Source organism: Dromiciops gliroides, chromosome 3 (genome assembly GCF_019393635.1).
Source record: "Dromiciops gliroides isolate mDroGli1 chromosome 3, mDroGli1.pri, whole genome shotgun sequence".
Taxonomy (NCBI): domain Eukaryota; kingdom Metazoa; phylum Chordata; class Mammalia; order Microbiotheria; family Microbiotheriidae; genus Dromiciops; species Dromiciops gliroides.
In genome coordinates, this window is record NC_057863.1 from 383,458,369 (window position 1) to 383,481,555 (window position 23,187).

General features: G+C 34.7%; 2 protein-coding genes across 2 annotated transcripts in view; both read left to right on the forward strand.

Annotated features, from left to right (window-relative positions):
• DPP10 (dipeptidyl peptidase like 10) overlaps positions 1-23,187 on the forward strand; it is an 883,075-nt gene that overhangs the window by 573,225 nt on the left and 286,663 nt on the right.
• Positions 13,798-15,849, forward strand: LOC122746123 (T-complex protein 1 subunit zeta-like). Its single transcript, XM_043991601.1, is given in 3 exon segments — positions 13,798-13,806; positions 14,218-15,371; positions 15,373-15,849. Coding segments are annotated over 3 exon segments (1,362 nt in total). The 3' UTR covers positions 15,572-15,849.

A 23,187-nucleotide genomic window follows, 5' to 3' on the forward strand; every position in this document is an offset into this window, starting at 1 on the left:
CTGTATTCAGATACCTTCAGTTCTTTCTCTGTAGATGGATTGCATTTTTCATAAGTCCTTCAAAGTTGTCTTGGATCATTGCATAGCTAAAAATAACCACATCTTTCACAACAGATCATGTTACAGCATTGCCATTATTTTGTATAAAGTGCATTTCACTTTGTATCAGCTCATGTAGGTCTTTCTAGGTTTTTCTGATAGCATCCTGCTCATCATTTTTTTATAGTAAACTACATTTATATAGTACTTTAAAGAGCGATTTCCTTACAATAAACCCATGAGGTTGATTATTGCAACATCAATAATAGATAACATTTATATACTACCTCATACCTGAAAAAGGAATTTTCTTCACAATAGCCCAACAAAGTAAATACCATACATTTTATCATCATAATCAAACAATCCTCCTCAATCAATCAATCGTCATTCATTCAATCATCAATCCATCAATCATCAGCATCAGCATCATCTTGCATTGCTCTTGCATCTGCTTCAAATATTTTTCACATTTACTATTGCAAACTGTGTTTCCCTCCATCCTATTTCCTACCAATGATATTTACTCTTTCTATTTTTTTCACGCTAAACCACCTCAAATGTGTTTTACTTCTGACTACAGCCTCTGCCAATTTGCCCTCCCTTCTTTCACCCATCACCCCTTATCCCTTTCCACTCCTGCTTTGATGTAGGGTTAAATAGATTATTCTACCAAATTGAGTGTGTATGTTATTCCATTTTTGAGCCAATTCTGATGAGAGTAAGACTCACTCACTCCTCCGCACCTCCCCCAGCTTCCCCTCCACTGTATAAGGTTTTTCCTGTTTCTTTTATGTGAGATACTTTACCCCATTCCACTTCTCCCTTTCACTTTCTCCCAGTGCATTAATAGATCACCTCTTAATTTTAATTTTTTAAAGATATTGTTCCTTCATATTCAACTCACACCTGTACCCTATGTCTAAATATACTACATCCACCTGACTTAATAATGAGAAAGTTCTTGTGAGTTACAAGTATCATCTTCTCATGTAGGAATGTAAATAGTCTAACCTTTTAATATCCCTTCCCATATGATTTCTTTTTCCTGTTTACTTTTTAATGCTTCTCTATGATCTTTTATTTGAAAGTCAAATTTTCTATTCAGCTCCAGTCTTTTCATCAAGAATGCCTGAAAGTGCTCTCTTTCATTGAATTCCCATTTTCCCCCTGAAAGATTATACTCAGGTTTGCTGGGTAGGTGATTCTTGGTTGTAATCCCAATTCTTTTGTCCTCCCAAATAGCATAGCCCAAGTGCTTCAATCCTTTAATGTAGAAATTGCTAGATCTTGAGTTATCCTTACTGTGGCTCCACCATACTTGAATTGTTTCTTTCTGGATGCTTGCAATAAGTTCTCCTTGACCTGGGAGCTCTGGAATTTGGCTATAATATTCCTGGAGGTTTTCATTTTGGGTTATCTTTAAGGAGGTAATTGGTGGATTATTTCCATTTCTATTTTACCTTCTCTTTCTGTAATACCAGGGCAATTTTCCCTGACAGTTTCTTGGAATATGACGTCTAAGCTCTTTTTTGGATCATGGATTTCAGCTAGTCTAATAATTTTCGAATTATCTCTCCTGGATCTATTTCCCAGGTCAGCTATTTTTCAAAGGGGATATTTCACATTGCCCTCTATTTTTTTCATTTGTTTGGTTTTTCTTTATTGTATCTTGATTTCTCATAAAGTCATTAGCTTCCATTTGCTCAATCCTAATTTTTAAGCAATTATTTTCTTCAAAGAGCTTTTTATCTTGTTTTCCATTTGGCTTTTCATGCTGTTGACTTTCTTTTCATGACCCTTCCCCATCACTCTCATTTCTCTTTCCATTTTTTTCCTCTATCTCTCTTACATTATCTTCAAAGTCATTTTTAGTGCTTCCGTGGCCTGAGACCAAATCATATTTTTCTTGGAAGCTTTGGATGTGGGAGTTTTGATTTTTTATCTTCTGCTAGTATATTTTGATCTTCCTTGTCACCAAAGGAACTTTTCAGTGTCCATAATTTTTTCTGTCTTCTCATTTGCCATCCTATTTCTTGACTTTTATGTCATTCTTAAAGTGGGTCACTGCTTCCAAGGCACATTATCCCAAGCTTCAGGGAGTCCCAAGTGGTAGAATTTAAGGAAAAGAATGTTCTACACACCCCTGGACACAGACCTGCTTGCTCTTTAACCCAGGAATAGACTTCTCTTTCACTGTGTTTGCAAGTTCTGGCATGCCCGCACCACTACCGACCCTGGGCCACCACTGAAGCCTGCTTCCTGGTTCCTAGCATGGACAACACAACAGAATTCCACCTCGGCACCAGTAGAGACCCCTGCAATCTTTCTCTAGCCAATCAATTAACCCAGTCATTGGTCTGTGAGCTCAGTTCAAGAAATAACTGCTGCCCAAGCTGATTCCAACACTCTGGATACCTGATTCTCTGGCTGGGGCTAGGGCTGGGGTTGGGTCTGCACGGTGCAGCCTAGATCTGTACTCCACTCTCATCCTGGTACAACAGATCTATCCTGCCAACCAATAAAGCCTTCTTTTGTGGAATCTGCTGCTCCAGGAATTGTCTTATGGCATTATTTTAAGGGATTTAGAGGAATTTGTGGGAGAGCTCCAAGGAGTCACTGCCTCCTCCCAATTTATTTTTAATATTTTTTTTTGTTTTTACAGAGCAATGAGGGTTAAGTGACTTGCCCAGGGTCACACAGCTAGTTAAGTGTCAAGTGTCTGAGGCTAGATTTGAACTCAGGTCCTCCTGAATCCAAGGCCAGTGCTTTATCTACTGTACCACCCAGCTACCCCCCAATTTCTTTTTTTTTATTTTTACTGAGGTAATTGGGGTTAAGTGACTTGCCCAGGGTCACACAGCTAAGTGTCAAGTGTCTGAGGCTGGATTTGAACTCAGGTACTCCTGACTCCAGGGCTGGTGCTCTATCTACTGCACCACCTAGCTGCCCCAGGAATAAAATTTTGAATGAAAAACTTTAAATGAAAATGTTTCTTAAAAATAAATATCAGTTCTTTCTTTGGAGTTGGATAGTATGTTTCATCATTAGTCCTCTGGGATTGTCTTGCATCATTATATTACTGAGAATAGTTAAGTCATGCACAGTTCTTCATAAAACAATGTTGCTCTCACTGTATACAACATTCTCCTAGTTCTACTTACTTCAGTATAAACCAGTTCATAGAAGTCTTTCCAGGCCTTTCTGAAATCATACTGCTTGTCATTTCTTATAGCAAAATAATATTCCATCACAATCATATACCAAAGCTGATTCAAGAATTCCCCAATTGATGGACATTCTTTTGTTTTCTAATTATTAGCCACCACAAAAAGTGCTGCTATAAAGAGTTTTCTTTTTTACAAATAGGTCTTTTTTCTTTTCTTTCTGGGCATATCTTTGTGATATAAAACTAGTACTAGTATTGCTGGATGAAAGGGGATTCAGTTTTATAGCCCTTTGCGCATAGTTCCAAACTGTTCTCCAGAACGGTTGAATCAGTTCACAACTCCCAGTTGCCCCATATCCTCTCCAACATCTAGTATTTTCCCTTTTTGTCATATTTGCCACTCTCATAGGTGTGAAGTGGTACCTCAGAATTGTTTTAATTTTCATTTCTCTGATCAGTAGTGATTTAGATTATTTTTCATATGCCTTTATTCTATGCTTTAAAATCACACTTAAATGCCATCTCCTCCATGAAAACTCTTCTGATTCTTCTAATTGGTAATAAGCTTTCCTGTTGGGAATTTTTTCTTACAACTTTGCTTTTCCTTGCATATATTATGCATTTGTAATAATTCTGTTTTATATGTGTTTAATCATAGTTTACTATGTATGTAACAAAATGAGTCCATGACACAAATTAATACTGTTAAATTATCCACATCAATGGGGTTGTTTTTGTTTGATTTTTTTGTTTGTTTCTGTTTTTGTTTCATGGGGCAATGAGGGTTAAGTGACTTGCTCAGGATCACACAGCTAGTAAGTGTCAAGTGTCTGAGGCCGGATTTGAACTCAGGTCCTCCTGAATCCAGGGCTGGTGTTTTATCCACTGTGCCACCTAGCTGCCCCCCATATCTATGTTTTTACAAATCAGTTAACAGCAAAATAAGTCACAACAGTGGCCCAAACTTTAGAGCTATGGTTGTAGTTAATAAATACATTAAAAATAAATTAACTAAGTAGTGAAAAGGACACTGGCTATAAATTCTAAGAACTTTGGTTCAAATCCTCCTTATACTTCACTATAATTTTGCAAAATTGGGAAAATTCTTTAAGTCCTCCAGCTTTATTTTTCTTACCCATAAAATGGTGTAAGACTAGATGGACTCTGGTCCTTCTAGAGCTAATTAAATCTTTGATACTAATATCTTAAAATCTCCATTTATGCTGAGTATGATATTTATTGGAATCACTAGCAGATGCAAATAGATTAAAGATCAAACCTGATAAGTATCCTTATTTGTCCCAATGCATCTTTTTCTTTCAGGACAGGTTTCATTTTTCAAACTTATCTTAAAGTTATCCCTAGTTTCTAAATGTACTTAACTAAAAACACAATTCTTACCACAGTGTTAATAGCAGACGGTTTAACATGTTATTCACTGAGTGATATTTTATCCTAAACGGGGGACATTTGAAAATGAAAAACCTTAAAGAAAATAAGATCAAATGGTAAAATCTCAACATTTTAAAAGTCTAATAAGAGAGATTTAGGGGATGGGGTCAATATAGCCTTCCTAGAGTCCCTTAAACGACAGCACAGAAGTCAATACCTATTTTAACTATGTAGTAATCATTTCATTTTAAACAATTGTAATCCCATGCATAATGCTTGACAGTATGAAAAAGAAAATTAATTTCAATGATAAAACATTCACTTTTTCCCACATTTCCCTCACTCACTGAAAGAAAAGAAGGGAAAAAAACACCTTGTATTACATAAGTATAAGAACAATCAAAACATATTCTCACAAAGATCATATCCAAAATGAATTTATTATTCTGAATATTATTCCATTATCTCTCTGAAATGACATAGGCAGCATTTTGGTTGATCAGAATTCATGTCTTTCAAATTGCTTATAATTATAATATTGATATTACAGTATAAATTATTTTGCTCATTCTAGTCACTCCCTCTGCATCAGTTCATATAATGGTTTACATGTCTTCGAAAATGTCTTTTTTTCACATTTTGTGTAGCAAAATAGTATTCCATTACATTTTTATATATAATTATTTGTCCAAATTTTTCTTACTTGATGAGAACCCCCTTAGTTTTCAGTTTGTTTTTTGCCACCATGAAAATGTATCATTACACATATATATTTTTATATACACATATATATATATATATATATACACACATATATATGTGTGTGTGTATATATATGTTTATATAGTAGGACATTGTCCTCTTCTTTTCCCCCTTTGGCATGTAGGCTGAGGAGTTGGGTAAAAAGGCCACCTTAGTAGGCATATACTTTCTGTATGTTGTGTTCCACTGATTGATATGTCTGTTTTTTAAAATGGCGTTATGTATTACATTTTGAGATTCATTACTTCTAGGTTCCCTGAGTTTTTAATTGTTTTCTTTAGAACTCATAAGATTTTTGACATTTGGAACACCAAATTAATTTTGGCAGTTTTTATAGGTCTATTAAATAATCATTTTAATATCATATGGGATTGAATGAATAAAGTAATCTATATGTCATTATCCTTTTATTATATTTGTTCTGTTTCAAATAAGAAATTAATATTTCTCCAATTATTTATTTCTATCTTAATCTTTGCAAATTGTGTTTTGTAGTTGCATTTGTATAGATGTTATGATTATCTTTGGAGGTAGACTGCCAAGTACTTTATAAATTTTGCAATTATTTTAAATAGATTTCTTCCTGCTATATTTTAGAAGGCCAGTGCAAAAAAATAATGCTTTATTTGGTTTTGCTTTTTTTGGGGGGGGGAAGGGGGTATTGCCTTGGTTTATTTTGCATCCTGAAAGTTTTTGGAAGTTATCATTTGAATTGATTTTAGTTGACTCTCTAGGCTTTGTGAAGTACTCTATTATGTAAAATATAAAACATAATATCTTTTTCTTCACATATTATTCCTTCATTTTTTAAAATGTTTGTGACTATAACTAATATTTTAGCTGCATGGTAAATAGAAATGGAGAATGGTGATAATAAATATTATTTCACCTCCGATCTTATTGGAAAGGTTTCTGATTTATGCCCTTTACATATATTTCTCTTTCTTTTTCAGAGAGTTACTTAAATAGACTTGACAAAATGATTTAAACAGGAAAATTAACAGCAAATTAAGAAATAGAGCATATTTTAAAACTATTTTGCCCAAAAATATCCCATTGAATATGGTAATATATTTGGAATAAATGAATATTTTATAACAAAATACCTATATTAACAAAACAAAAATAAATAGTATCCAAATCTGAGCAGAAATGTAAAAGTCATAAATTAACTTATAATGACTAAATCCCATAGTCCTGATTAGCATATGGGGTAACCAGTGGAGATATACAAAAGAACAGCCATATTATCAAGGATCTAACAATCTAATAGGGGAGACAACAAAAATCAATTAGTAATTTCTCACTCATCCATCACCACCACCCCCACTTATCCTGGGAGTGGGCTGGGTGTAAAAGTAGATAATTTTCTCAATAGTACCTCTGCAATTGCTGTGATTAGAGTCAGGTTAAAGAAGCCCTGACAGTTTGATGCATGACCCAATAAAGGAAGGGTGACTATTTGCACAGTTGCAATTCAGAGTAAACTGGAAAATATGTACAAGTAAGCTATATAAAGTATATTAGGGGGAAACAATTAAAAGAGGGAAGACATAATTAAGAAGAAATTTAAAGGGCTTTATAATACTTCCCAAAAAAACAAAAAAAGAAAAGAAATACAAAATGACATGTGATTTTTTTTTTTAGGACTTTTCATTGTGTTATGTCAAACATTCAGGGAACAATTAGTTACCATATCACAGATACTGCAAAAATTGGGAAAGAAAAAATTCTATTTCATTCCTTCTGTTATACAAATATAACCTTGATACCTGAGAGAGAATATATATACATACATACAAACATACATACATACATACATACACACACTCACATACATATATACATATATCTTTGTGCTTGCATGGGTATATATAAATGCAAATATATATGCATTTGTGTATTATGTATATATGCATATATGTGGATGGATGGATTGATACATGCATGCATGCATGCATACATACATAAAACAAACTCAGGGGATACATGGGACAGTTCAAACCATCTTGCAATTCATCTTTCTCAATGAAATTGCAAATTACTTGAAAGAGATCAGTCTAACAATCCACAAAAGAATGCCCAGATATATTAAACAATTATTTTCAAGTCAAGGTAACAAACATCTAGGTAGTGCTTATTATGTGTAGCATTTACTAAGGATTCTGTGTTTTTCAAAGACAAAAACATAATCTTTATCTCAAGTAGTTTTTATTCTATTGGGGATCACAAGAAGTAAATAATTTGGTATATACAAGCAAGGGAGATATAATTAATGGAGTGAATAAGCATTCCTATAGCATTTACAATGTCCCAGGCTAAGGGCTTTGAAGATATCTCATTTAACAATCATTTTGTGAGGACGTGCTATTATTACCCCCATTTTTTTATTTGAGAAAATGAGACAGTGATTTGTCCAGGATCACACAGCTAGTAAGATACTGAAGCAACATTCATTCTTTTTAATAATTTTATTTATTTAATTTACCAGTTTTTTAAATTTTGTTTCAAATTCTCTCCCTCCAGCCCATTCCTCATTCATGTAAAAGGCAAGCAATGTGACATCAATTATAAATGTGAAATCATGCAAAATATATTTCAATATTAGCCATGTCACAGAAAAAGCTTTAAAAAACTGAAAAAAAATGTGCTTCAATCTGCACTCAGATTTTATCAGTCCCCTCCCTGGTGCCCCCATCCTGGAGATGTATAGTATATTTCACCATAAGTTTTTCAGAATTATTTTGCATCATTGTATTGATCAGAGTAGCTAAATCTTTCACAGTTGATCGTAATTAAAATATTGCTGTTACTATGTACAACAATCTCTTGCTTCTGCTCACTTAACTCTATGAATTCATATATATAAGACTGCTATTTTTTTCTAAAATTATTTCCTCCATCATTTTTATAGCATACTATTCCATCACAATCATACACCCAAAATTGCTCAGCCATTCCTCAACTGATGCCATCTCCTCAATTTCTATTTTTTTTCAAACACAAAAAAAGAACTACTATAACATAGTTTGTACACATAGGTCCTTTTCCTTTCTCTTTGATCTCTTCAGGATATAGATCTATGAATGGTATTTCTGGGTCAAAAGGCATTCAATGTTTGTCTGCCTTTTTTTTTTTTTTGGTGAGGCAATTGGGGTTAAGTGACTTGCCCAGGGTCACACAGCTAGTAAGTGTTAAGTGTCTGAGGCCAGATTTGAACTCAGGTCCTCCTGAATCCAGGGCCAGTGCTCTATCCACTGTGCAACCTAGCTGCCCAGTTTGTCTGCCTTTTGAGCATAGTTACAAATTGCTCTCCAGAATGGTTGGACAAGTTCACAACTACCAAAAGTACATTAGTATACATATTTTCCCACATCTTCTCCAACATTTGTCATTTCCCTTCTTTTTTCTGTCATGTTAGCCAATCTGATGGATGAGAGATGGTACCTCAGAGTTTTTAAATTTAGTGATTTAGAGCATTTTTCATATGGCTTCTAATAGCTTTGGTTTCTTCTGGGGGGAAAAGTCTTTTCATATCCCTTTGACCATCTATCAATTGGACAATGCTTTATATTTTTACAAATTTGATTCAATTCACCAGTGAGGCCAACTTTGACCTCAAGTCATCCTGACTCCAGGCCAAGTGCTATATCTACTTTACCACCTAGCTGATTAGGAAATAAAGTCAGATTGATAAAAACATAGTCAATTTTGAAAATCTGAAAAGACCATTTACAGTTTGAATTTGAGTAGATTTTTTGAAGAAGTCAGGGAAACAGATGTGGAGAGAAGGAGTAAAGAACTACAAGACTGGGAGAAAGCCATTTGAAAATCATGGCAATGGGACATGGAATGCCATGTTTGAGGAACTACAAAAAGGCCAGTGTTGTGAGAAAGAGTTAAATGTGGGGATAATGATGAGGTAGGAATAGACTACATTATGAAGTATTTTATACATGAAAAAAATAGTTTCAATTTTATTCTGGGAGGAATATGAAGTCACAAGAACTCACTGAGTGTTTAGTTAATATTAATAAAGCATCTACTGTATAACTAGAACTTTGATAAGGATACAAAAAGAGACAGACCCTGTTCTCAGTGACCTTAAAATTTAATGAGGAGAGAACATGTGCATATGCATATACACGCCTATGTTAAATACACATACATATATGTATATGAATGTCTGCTTATATGTATGTATATAAGCACATGTGTATGTATGTGTGCATATATTTAAATGTATATATATTTAAAATGCAATGTATATACAGTATAACTAGGAAGTAATTAAGAGAGAAAAAGCACTAGAATTAATAGGCATTGAGGAAAAATTCCTATAAATGAAGACATTGAACAGGAGGAGAGAGAAATTGGCATGGTAAGCTCAACATATTGGAAAGGAAGATGAATAGCAAAGTTAGAGTGGAAAGGGAAATAGCATAAAACAGAGAGAAAAATTATAAGATTGCGACAATAGTCTGGGTGAGAGGTGAGTAATGTAGTCTATTCCTACCTCATTTAGGTAATAAGAGCCTTAATGGTTTTGGTGGCTGTATGAATGTCATAATGGGTCACATAGAGAAGATATGTTGTTCAGGAAGAAATAAGATTTTGCAATAGACTCGATTTTGGGGGTGAATAGTTGAGGAATCAAGATTGATATCGAAATTGACATGCTAGGCTAAGAGAATACAGACCTGCCCTCAACACTGAGCAGGGAGTTCAGGAGTGGGGAGGATTTTTTTTTAGGGGGAAGATGAGTTCTCTTTGGAACATGTTAACTTTGAAATGCCCATGTAATATTCAATTCAAGATATCTAAAAGTTTAATCCAAAGAGTAAATCAAAATGGAACTCATGATAGACATTAGGGCTTGAAATAAAAGTTTGGTAACCTATATAGAGCTGATATTAAATCCATGAAAGTTGATTAGATCAATGAGAATGTATAGATTGGAGAGAATTCAAGTGTGGTGTGTCTTGACAGTAAAGTTATCTATTACTATATCAGGAGAGTCAATCAATAGGAAAATTGTAAAATAATGGTAGCAAAATAAAGGTAGCATCCTATCCTCCATGAGAAAGTCAAACTTGGGTTTGTGTCCAACACACCTATACTTACCTTCAAAAATGAAAGCCTAATACTTTTCCCATTTAATCTAAATTGCAACTGTGCAAGTACTTAGCACCTGAAGTTTTTTTTTAATTTTTTTCCAATGACATGTAAAAACAATTCTAACATTATTATTTTTAATTGAGTTCTAAATTATCTCCCTACCTCCCTCTTGACCCTACTTATTGAAAAGGCAGATAATTTTGTATAGATTCTATATGTGTAGTCATATAAAACATATTTCCATATTAGTCATGTTATGAAAAAATATAGACAAAGACATGAAAAAATAAAGTTAAAAAACAGTGTGTTTGAACTATAGTTAGACCCCATCAGTTCTTCCTCTGGATGTGGACAACATTTTGTTTTTCTTCATAAGTCCTGAGGAATTGTTTGTGATCTTTGTGTCACTGAGAATAGCTCTCACTCTCAATTTATCATCAGTCAATATTTCTGTTACTATGTAAAATGTTCTCCTGGTTCTGCTCAATTCACTTGGAATGGGTTTATGTAAATATTTTCAGGGTTTTTTTTTTTTCTGAAAGGAACGTGCTCATCCTTTCTTATAGTATAATAATATTCTATCACAACCATAAGCCACAGATTTTTTAGCCATTCCCCAGTTGATGAATATCCCCTTGATTTCCCATTCTTTGCCACCACACACACACACACAAAAAGAATGGCTTTGAATATTTCTGTACATATAGGTCCTTTTCCTTTCTTTTTAAAAGTCTCTTTGGGATACAGACCTAGTAGTGGTATTGCTGAATAAAAGGATATGCATAGTTTTAAAATCCTTTGGGCACAGTTCCAATTTGCTCCCCAGAATGGTTTGATAAGTTCACAATTCTACTAGCCAAGTGCATTAGTGCCTCAATTTCCCCATGTCCCTTCCAACATTTCCATTTTTCCATTTCTGTCATATTAGTGAATCAATCTGATAAGTATGAGTAGTACTTCAATTTATTTTATTTATATTTCTCTAATAAGGTGATATCCTGTTTTAGAAAATATTTTCATATAACTATAGATTGCTTTGATATCTTCATCTGAAAACTGCTGTTTATATCCTTTGTCCATTTATTATGGACTAACATGAATTCTTATAAATTTAATGTAATTTTCTATATATTTGAGAAATGAGGCCTCTATCAGAGAAAATCTCCCTTGTTTTTGAACAAAGACTTACCATATTGCTAAAATTTCCTATCTTCAAAAATCTTATATATAATACTTCAAAATATATTGTACTAGACATCTAGGTGCTATGTCAATTTGGATGTTCTTTCTCTAAAGGACAAATCCTTGGATTTATAATAAACAATTACCTACTAATTTAAGATTTCAACATGTATGTTATCTCATTTGATCCTTACTACTACCCCCTTAAGTTAGATGCTATTATTATGGTTACTTTATGAGGCTAAGTGCAGGGATAATGACTTGCCTAGGTTCACACTAATAATAAGTGCCTGAGGCAAGATTTGAATTCAAGTCTTACTGAGTACAAATCCAGTGCAGCTTGTTGGGTCTATTGATGTGTACTTTGGAGGGTATATCCATATTGATGAGAGCTCAGATTTTCAAGAATTACTGAATATTGAAGGGTTAGAAAATAGATGAGTAAAATAACATGCTGTGAATTCAGGAATATTTGATATAAAGTAAAAAGATAAGAATTTGGGAGTTAGGAACTGAGAAGTTATTGAATATGTCCCACACCCCCTAGTTCTTGCAAGGATAACCTTGCTATACAGTTATCTTGGCTCTGGTGAAATTCTTTTATTGATTGGTAATTCTCCACTTTGGACAAACCTGATCATTTAAACCATTCTAATTATTATAGATTATTTATTTTATTAAAGTAAAACTGTTTCCCTTTATTTTATATTCAGTGGTCCATATTTGCCCATCTTGAGTCATGTAGAATAATTCTTCAAAGTATCCCTTCATATATTTGAAAGCAGCTGTCCAGATTGACTTTAACCTTGTCTTATCCAAAATAATTATCCCCAATTCTTTCAACTGTTCCTCATAGGTAATAACTTCCAGATCCTGGGCAGCTAGGTGGTGCAGTGGATAGAGTACCGGCCCTGGATTCAGGAGGACCTGAGATCAAATTTAGCCTCAGACACTTGACACTTACTAGCTGTGTGACACTGGGCAAGTCACTTAACCCCAATTTCCTCACAAAAAAAAAAACAACAACAACAACAAAAGAAAAATAAATAAATAACTTCCAGACCCATAAGTATGCTTTTAAAAAAATATATTATTCTATATGTACATTGATGTATTTATTTCATTCCTAAAATGTGGTATTCTGAACAGAAAGCAATTAATCATATATAAAACATTTCCATTTTAGTTATGTTGTATAAGAAAATTCAAGTAAAAGAAAAAAAGTAAATAAAAAAGTAAAAAAATAGCAAGCTTGAGTCAGTATTTAATAAAAATAAGTTATTTCTCTAGACATAGTTTATCCGTCATTACTCCTTTGGTATTGTCTTAGAACATTATATTGCTGACAGTAGCTAAATCATTCAAAGTTTTTCATCAAATAGTTCTGTTACTGTCTACAGCATTCTTATGGTTCTGTTCACTTCACTATACATCAGTTCATGTAAGTCTTTCCAGGTTTTTCTGGAATCATTCTGCTTATTATTTCTTATAGCACAATAATATTTCATTGCAATCATAGACCACAGCTTGTTTAGCCATTCCCCAATTGATGGACATACTTTTGATTTGGAATTCTTAGCCACCACAAAAAGAGTTGCTATCAATATTTTTGTACAAATAGTTCCTTTTCCCTTTTTTGGACATCTTTGTGATATAGACCTAATAGTTGTATTGCTGAATCAAAGGGTATGCAGTTTTATAATCCTTTGGGTTTACCTCCAATTTGCTCTCCAGAATGGTTGGATCAATTCAAAACTCCTTCAACAATGCATTAGTGGGAGCCAAGATGGCAGAAAGGAAGCAGCAAGCTGCCTGAGCTCTCCTTCTGTTCACTCAAAAAGAACATTAAATCAAACCTCTGGAAGGATTCTGAAACTTCAGAACCTGCAAAGAGACAGAGAGACACAGTCTTCCAACCAGAGATAATTTAGAAGACTTCAGGAAAAGGTCATTCTGACTTGGGCAAAAAGGAGGCACAGTGGAGAGCAGTAGCCCAGCACCAAGGGGGTTGGGGCAAGTCAGTAGGAGCTGCGGGCCACAGCCGATCAACTGAAGCCCCTGGAACCTGGTTCAAAAATCTGGTGGCCAAAAAGGATAGTGGAAAAACCTACCTGCACTGGCCGGGAGGGCGATGAATGGGTCAGGTGGGACGCCAGGAAGGGCGCCTGGCTGGCCAAGCACACCCAGACAGGAAGGGCAGGGCAGGGGATCTCCACACACCATAAAGGCCTCAGAGTAAAAAGCTGGTCACACAGCACCTATACCCCTGCACAAGAAGCCCAAAACAGGGACCCTGGTTCCCCCAGAGCAGACCTCAACTTAAAAAATAAATAAATAAGCTGCAATAATGAGTAAGAAGCAAAAAAGAGCCCTCTCCATTGAGAGCTTCTGTATCAATAAGGAAGAAGCTAATGAAAATTCAGATGAGGACAATAGCCTCAAATTGCCTACATGTGAAGCCTCACGAGGGAAGGTGAATTGGTCTCAGGAACAAAAAGCCTTCCTGGAGGAGCTCAAAAAGGATTTTAAAAATCAATTGAGCGCTCCTGGGAAAGAGAGAAGGAGCCTCGGCCGGTGGGGAGAGGAGCTACTCGGCGCCAGCGGGAGGGGACCGCGCCTGCCGCACCTGGGCTCACAAGCAAGGCCAGATCCAGGGTCTGCACCCTCGAATCATCACAGAAGGATTTGAAGCTGCCAAGACGAAGGCCCTCGAAGTCTTGGATCAGATAAAAATAAGCAAGGAAATAGATTGAGAAATCCTCATTGATGTGGCCCAGACATCCCTGGGCACCAAAGTTAATGCCGACCTGGCCGACATGCTGACAGAGGCGGTGGTAGACTCAGTGCTGGCTATCAGGAAGCCAGGTGAACCTGTCGATCTTTTCATGGTAGAGATAATGGAGATGAAGCATAAATCGGAAACTGACACAACGTTGATCAGAGGACTGGTCTTGGATCATGGTGTCCGACATCCTGATATGAAGAAAAGAATAGAAGATGCTTACATTCTTACATGCAACGTGTCATTAGAATATGAAAAAACAGAAGTGAATTCTGGATTTTTTTACAAAAGTGCAGAAGAGAGAGAGAAACTAGTAAAAGCCGAAAGGAAATTCATTGAAGATAGAGTAAAGAAAATAGTGGAACTGAAAAGAAAAGTGTGTGGTGATTCAGACAAAGGATTTGTTGTTATTAATCAAAAGGGAATTGACCCGTTTTCTTTAGATGCTCTTGCAAAAGAAGGCATAGTAGCTCTCCGCAGAGCAAAAAGAAGAAATATGGAGAGGTTGACTCTTGCATGTGGTGGGATGGCCATGAATTCTCTAGATGACCTAAGTGCTGATTGTTTGGGACATGCAGGACTTGTCTATGAATACACACTGGGAGAAGAGAAATTCACCTTTATTGAAAAATGTGGCAATCCTCGATCTGTCACGCTGTTGATCAAAGGACCAAATAAGCACACAATTACGCAGATCAAGGATGCAGTAAGAGACGGTCTGAGAGCTGTCAAGAACACCATTGAAGATGGCTGTGTGGTTCCTGGTGCTGGCACAGTGGAGGTAGCTATAGCTGAAGCTCTTATCCAACATAAGCCCAATGTCAAGGGAAGGGCCCGTCTTGGAGTGCAAGCTTTTGCTGATGCATTGCTCATTATTCCCAAGGTTCTTGCTCAGAACTCTGGCTTTGACCTTCAGGAGACACTAGTTACAGGCCGAACATTCGGAGTCAGGACAGCTTGTTGGTGTTGACCTAAAGACAGATGAGCCAGTTAATGCGGCTGAAGCTGGCATCTGGGATAACTATTGTGTCAAGAAGCAGCTGCTTCACTCTTGCACTGTGATTGCCACCAATATTCTCCTGGTTGATGAGATCATGCGTGCTGGAATGTCTTCTCTGAAAGGTTGAGTGGAATCAGAGGTTTCCGTCTTAATCAGCTGAATCATGAAGGCCCTACAGAAAGAACAACAAAATGTGTGTTTGGCGGCAGAATTTTTCTTGCCAGCCACCAAAGGATTTTCCAAAGAATAATTGTTTTTCTTACTGTTGCAGTAAACCTTGTTTCTCAAACTGAAATTATTGGCCCGTATTCAAATGTAAGGTCCTAAAATTGATTACAGTATTTATTTTTTTTTTAATTGCACTGAGGCCTACAATTAAAGCTGCGGTCCTTTTTACCCAATCGATAATCGTCCTGCCTGGCTTCATGTCTTGTGTTAGTAGCTCTGGTGTGCAGCTTAGACCTTGCTCGTTTCTTCATTGTGTCCCATAGAGTTGTGCTTGGTTTTACAATGTCTGACTTCTCCAGTGGCTTCGTTCTGTCTAAATCTAGACACAAAGGGGGCTTGAAGGTTTCTCATCATTGAGATGAATTCTACCTTCTGCAACCACTTTTCTGTTCTAGTGCAAGCCCTAAAGCATAAAAGCTTTTGTTGAAAGTAAAAAAAAAATCAATTGAGAGAGGTAGAAGAAAAAAGGGGGAGAGAAATGAAAGCAAAACAAGAAAACTATGAAAAAAGAATCAGCAGCTTGGAAAAGGAAGCACAAAGATTGACTGGCCAAATGGAAAAAAAGTGCATAATTTCACTGAAGAAAACAATGCCTTAAAAAATTCAGTTGGCCAAATGGAAAAAAAGGTGCATAATCTCATTGAAGAAAACAGTGCCTTAAAAATTCATTTGGCCAAATAAAAAAAAAAAGGTGCATAATCTTACTGAAGAAAACAATGCTTTAAAAATTAAAATTGGACAGTTGGAATATAAGGAATCCATGAGACACCAGGAATCAGTCAAGCAAAATCAAAAGAATTAAAAAATAGAAGAAAATGTGAAATACCTCATTAGAAAGACAACTGATCTGGAAAACAGATCGAGGAGAGACAATTTGAGAATCATTGGACTGCCTGAAAGCCATGACCAGAAAAAGAATCTAGACACCATATTCCATGAATTTATTAAGGAGAACTGCCCTGATATCATAGAATCAGAGGATAAAATCATCATTGAAAGAATCCACCAATCACCTCCTGAAAGAGACCCCAAAAGGAAAACTCCAAGGAATATTGTAGCCAAATTCCAGAACTATCAGGTGAAGGAGAAAATAATCCAAGCAGCCAGAAAGAAGCCATTTAAATATCATGGAGCCACAGTCAGGATTGCTCAGTACCTGACAGCTTCAACATTAAAGGACCGCAAGGCTTGGAATATGATATTCCAGAAGGCAAAGGAGCTTGGATTGCAGCCAAGAATCTATTACCCAGCAAAAATGTGCATTTTCTTTCAGGAGAAAAGATGGACATTTAATGACATTGGGGACTTTCAGTCTTTCCTGGTGAAAAGACCAGAACTGAATAGAAAATTTGATCTCAACATACAAGACTCAAGAGAAGTTTAAAAAGGTAAACAGAGGGGGAGAAAAAAAAAGGTTACCCTATTAGGTTAAACTGTTTATATCCCTACTTGGGAAGTTAATACTCAAAACTTGTAAGAACTGTAAATGTATTTGCGCAGAGAGAAGGACTTTACACAGAGGGTATAAATATAAATTGTCTTTGATGTGATGATACAAAAAAAAAATTTTAAGGGGATAAAAAGGGAGTCTATGGGGAGGAGAGGAAAGGGGAGGTGGAAGGGGATGAATTATATGAAGAGGTGAAAAAACAACCTATTACAATAGAGGGAAAGAAAGGAGGGGTGAACATTGTTTCAACCCTATTCTCATTAGATTTGATTCAAAGAGGGAATATCATATATGTTCATTGGGATAAAGAAACTTAACTCATTCTTTAGGGAATCAAAAGGGGAAGGGAAAGGGGGGGACTGATAGAAGGGAGGACAAAAGCAAGGGAGAAAAGGGTAAAGAAAAGAGAGGGGGTGAAAAAAAGGGAGGGCAGATTGGGGGAGGCAGGAGTAAGAAGTAAAACGTCTGTGAGGAGGAATAGGGTGAAAGAAGGGGGGGAAAGTACAAAGGGGGTAAACAGAATGGAGGGGAATAGACAGTCAGTAATAAAAACTGTGAATGTGAATGGGATGAACTCTGCTATAAAACAGAAGCGAATTGTAGAGTGGATTAAAAACCAGAATCCTACAATATGCTGTTTACAAGAAACACATTTGAAGCAGAGAGATACACACCAAGTAAAGGTAAAAGGCTGGAGTAGAATATATTATGTTTCAGTTAAAGTAAAAAAAGCAGGGGTAGCAATCCTTATCTAAGACAAAGTGCAGGCAAAAATAGACCTCATTAAAAGAGATAAGGAAGGAAATTATATCTTGCTTAAAGGTACTATAGATAATGAAGTAATATCAATATTGAATATGTATGCACCAAGTGGTATAACATCCAAGTTCTTAAAGGAGAAGTTAAATGAGTTACAAGAGGAATTAGACAGTAATACTATACTAGTGGGGTATCTGAATCTCCTCCTCTCAGAATTAGATAAATCTAGCCAAAAAATAAATACGAAAGAAGTGAAAGAGGTGAATAGATTACTAGAAAAGTTAGACATGATAGATGTCTGGAGAAAATTGAATGGGGTTAGAAAGGAATATACCTTTTTCTCAGCAGTACATGGCACATTTTCAAAAATTGACCACGTATTAGGGCACAAAAACATCATACTTAAATGTAGAAAGGGAGAAATAGTAAATGCATCCTTCTCAGATCATGATGCAATAAAAATTACATGTAAGAAAGAGTCAGGGAAAAGTAGAATGAAAATCAATTGGAAACTAAATAATTTCATTCTAAATAATGAATGGGCCAAACAAGAAATCATAGAAACAATCAATAACTATATCCAAGAAAATGACAATAATGAGACAACATACCAAAATCTATGGGATGCAGCCAAAGCAGTGCTTATGGGAAAATTTATAGCTCCCACTGCTTACATGAATAACAAAGAGAAAGAGGAGATTAATGAACTGGACATGCAACTTAAAAAGCTAGAAAAAGAACAAATTAGAAATCTCCAATTAGATACTAAATTAGAGAACCTGAAAATCAAAGGAGAAATTAATAAGATTGAAAGCAAAAAAACTATAGAATTAATCAATAAAACTAAGAGCTGGTTTATGAAAAAACCAATAAAATAGATAAAATATTGGTTAATTTGATTAAAAAAAAGAAAGAAGAAAACCAAATTACCAGTATCAAAAATGAAAAAGGGAATGTTACCACCAATGAAGTGGAAATTAAATCAATAATTAGGAATTATTTTGCCCAACTGTATGCCAATAAATTTGACAATCTAAATGAAATGGATGAATATTTACAAAGATACAAACTGCCCAGGTTAACTGAAGAGGAAATAAAGTCCTTATATAAACCCATATTAGAAAAAGAAATTGAACAAGCCATTAATGAACTACCTAAGAAAAAATCCCCAGGGCCAGATGGGTTTATGGGTGAATTTTACCAAACATTTAAAGAACAATTAATTCCAATATTATACAAATTATTTGGAAAAATAGGTGAAGAAGGAGTTCTACCAAATTCGTTTTATGACACAAATCTGGTGGTGATACCAAAACCAGGCAAAGCAAAAACAGAGAAAGAAAATTATAGACCAATTTCCCTAATGAATATTGATGCTAAAATCTTAAATAAGATATTAGCAAGGAGATTACAGCAAGTGATCAACAGGATAATACACTATGACCAGGTGGGATTTATACCAGGAATGCAGGGCTGGTTCAACATTAGGAAAACTATTAACATAATCAACCACATCAATAAAAAACCAACCAAAATCATATGATTATCTCAATAGATGCAGAGAAAGCTTTTGACAAAATACAGCAGCCATTCCTAATAAAAACACTAGAGAGTTTAGGAATGGGTGGAGCTTTCCTTAAAATAATAACCAGTATCTACCTAAAGCCATCAGCACGTATTATATGCAATTGAGATAAATTAGAGGCCTTCCCAATAAGATCAGGGGTGAAACAGGGATGTCCATTATCACCCCTCTTATTTAATATTGTCCTAGAAATTTTAGCTTTAGCAATCAGAGAAAGGAATTAAAGGAATTAGAATAGGCAAGGAAGAAACAAAACTATCACTCTTTGCAGATGATATGATGGTATACTTAAAGAATCCTAGAGAATCAACTCAAAAATTACTTGAAACAACTAACAACTTTAGCAAAGTAGCAGGATATAAAATAAATCCACATAAATCATCATCATTTCTATACATGACCAACAAAGTCCAGCAACAAGAGATAGAAAGAGAAATTCCATTTAAAGTAACGGTAGATAATGTAAAATACTTGGGAGTCTACTTGCCAAGACCAACCCAGGAACTCTATGAACACAACTACCAAACACTCTTCACACAAGTCAAATCAAATCTAAATAATTGGAAAGATATCAATTGCCTCATGGATAGGCAGAGCTAATATAGTAAAAATGATAATACTGCCTAAATTAATTTAGTTATTCAGTGCCATACCAATCAGACTACCTAAAAATTATTTAATAGAACTAGAAAAACTAATAACAAAATTCATCTGGAAAAACAAAAAATCAAGAATATCCAGGGAAATAATGAAAAAAAATTCACAGGAAGGTGAGTTAGCGGTACCAAACCTGGAGCTTTACTATAAAGCAGCAGTCATCAAAACTATCTGGTACTGGTTAAAAAATAGAGTGGTAGATCAATGGAATAGGCTAGGCACAGGAAATGCAGTAGTAAATGACACTAGTAATGTAGTGTTTGATAAACCCAAAGACTCCAGCTTCTGGCATAGGAACTCAGTATTTGACAAAAACTGCTGGGAAAACTGGAAGATAGTATGGCAGAAATTAGGCATAGACCAACATCTTACACCTTATACTAAAATAAGGTCAAAATGGATACACGATTTAGACATAAGAGGTGATACCATAGGTAAATTAGGAGAGAAAAAGGAATAGTCTACCTATCAGATCTTTGGAAAGGAAAACAGTTTCTGACCAAACAAGAGATACAGTATATTATAAAATGCAAAATGGATGATTTTGATTACATTAAATTAAAAAAATTTTGTACAAACAGAAGCAATGCATCCAAAATTAGAAGGGAGGCAGGAAGCTGGGAAACAATTTTTGTGGCCAGTACTTCTGATAAAGGCCTCATCTCTAAAAAATATAGAGAATTAAATCAAATTTATAAGAATCCAAGTCATTCCCCAATTGAGAAATGGTCAAAGGATATGAACAGGCAGTTTTCTGATGAAGAAACCAAAGCTATCTATTCCCATATGAAAAAATGCTCTAAATCACTATTGATTAGAGAGATGCAAATTAAAACAACTCTGAGGTACCACCTGACACCTATCAGATTAGCTAAAATGACAAAAAAGGAAAATGGTAAATGTTGAAGAAGCTGTGGGAAAATTGGAACACTAATGCATTGTTGGTGGAGCTGTGAACTGATCCAACCATTCTGGAGAGCAATTTGGAATTGTGCCCAAAGGGCAATAAAGCTGTGCATACCCTTTGACCCAGCAATACCACTTTTAGGTCTTTTGCCCAAAGAAATCATGGAAAGGGGAAAGGGACCCACATGTACAAAAATATTTATAGCTGCTCTTTATGTGGTGGCAAGGAATTGGAAGTTGAGGGGATGCCCATCAATTGGGGAATGGCTGGACAAGTTGTGGTATATGAATACAATGAAATAGTATTGTGCTGTAAGAACCGATGAGCAGGAGGAGTTCAGAGAAACCTGGAGGGTCTTGCGTGGGCTGATGATGAGTGAGATGAGCAGAACCAGAAGAACATTGTACACAGTATCATCAACATTGAGTGTTGATCTACTGTGATGGATTATATTCTTCTCACCAATGCAATGGTACAGAAGAGTTCCAGGGAACTCATGATAGAAGAGGATCTCCAAATCCAAGGAAAAAAAAAAAGAACTGTGGAGTATAGATGCTGAATGAACCATACTATTTCTTTTGTTTTTGGTGCTGTTGTTTTTTCTATTTTGAGGTTTTTCATCATTGCTCTGATTTTTTCTCTTATAACAGGACTAATGCAGAAATAGGATTAATGTTCTTATGTGTATATATATATATATGTATATGTGTGTGTATGTGTATATGTATATGTATATGTATATAGATATAGATATATAGACATATATATATATATATATATATATATATATATATATATATATATATATATATATATATATATATATATATATATATATATATAACCTATATCAGATTACCTGCTGTCTAGGGGAGGGAGGGAGAAAAATCTGAAATTGGAAAGCTTGTATAAACAAAAGTTGAGAACTATTTTTTCATGTAATGGGAAAAAAATTCTTTATTAATTTAAAAAAAACACAATGCATTAGTGTCCCAGTCTTCACACATTGACTCCAACATCCAACATTTTCCTTTTTGTCATTCTAAAAGGTGGTACCACATAGCTGTTTTAATTGGCATTTTTCTGATCAATAGCTGAATGGTAATTTTTTAGGCTTTTTTTAAAGTGTGAATTCCTAATTTAGATTGTAAAAAATGAACTCTAATACAGCATTAGATTCTAAGAGCTAATTTTAACAAGGTACACAAAGCTAGATTTTAAGAAAGGAAGAGTTAATTACATACTCCCCTCAGAACTATATGTAACAAAATAAGAACTATATGTATCAAAAGGAGGGGGAGATGGGAAGTAAAACATACTATTAAGCCAAAAAAAATCACTTCTTTTTGTCCTAAATTAGTCCAACTGAATTTTTACTAGTTCAGAATTTCTGAGGTTCATTTTAGCTTAATTATAAAAAAAAATTCCTAAAACCAAGTTTTATTTTCCTTTGGTTTTACCATTTTCCAAGTATTCTTAGATATAGAATATATATACCTTACCTTAGAAATTCTGCCTCAGGTCTTCTACCTTTGAAGCTTTATCCATTGTAGATTTTAAAAACAAAGCAGTTATCTGATCATTTGAAGTGCTATATTAGAATGAGCTTGGCAATAATTTTATGTATCTCACTTTCCTTTATATTTAAAGATAATATTACTTTTTGTAGATATCTATGTGTGTCTCAAAGAGGACTCATCATAATCATTTAAAATGTTTATTTTTATATCTTAATATATTCAACATTTTTAATCTGAAGATCAACTTTCTTTGACTGCTATATGACAAAAAGGCTCAAGGAATATGCCTTATTCTCCATCAGGCAGGATATAACAGAAGATTCAAATTATAAATCAATAAACATTCTTCTAAGATATATGGTCTATAAAAGTCAAAAGGCAGAAAATACCATTTCACTACTACAAACTATAAGTTGCTTCTTATTGCCTCTAAAAGAAAAACACTTTAATCTGATTTTAATTATTTAATTATATTGTTCTAATTTACCACCTCAGTCTTATTTAACATTAATTTCATGCATTGTTCATTTCTACAATATACTATCTCTTGCTATACTAACAATAATAACTTTTGCTATGATGGTACTAATATATCATTTCTTATCTCTCTATATTTGGCTGGTTGAAGTGCCATTCA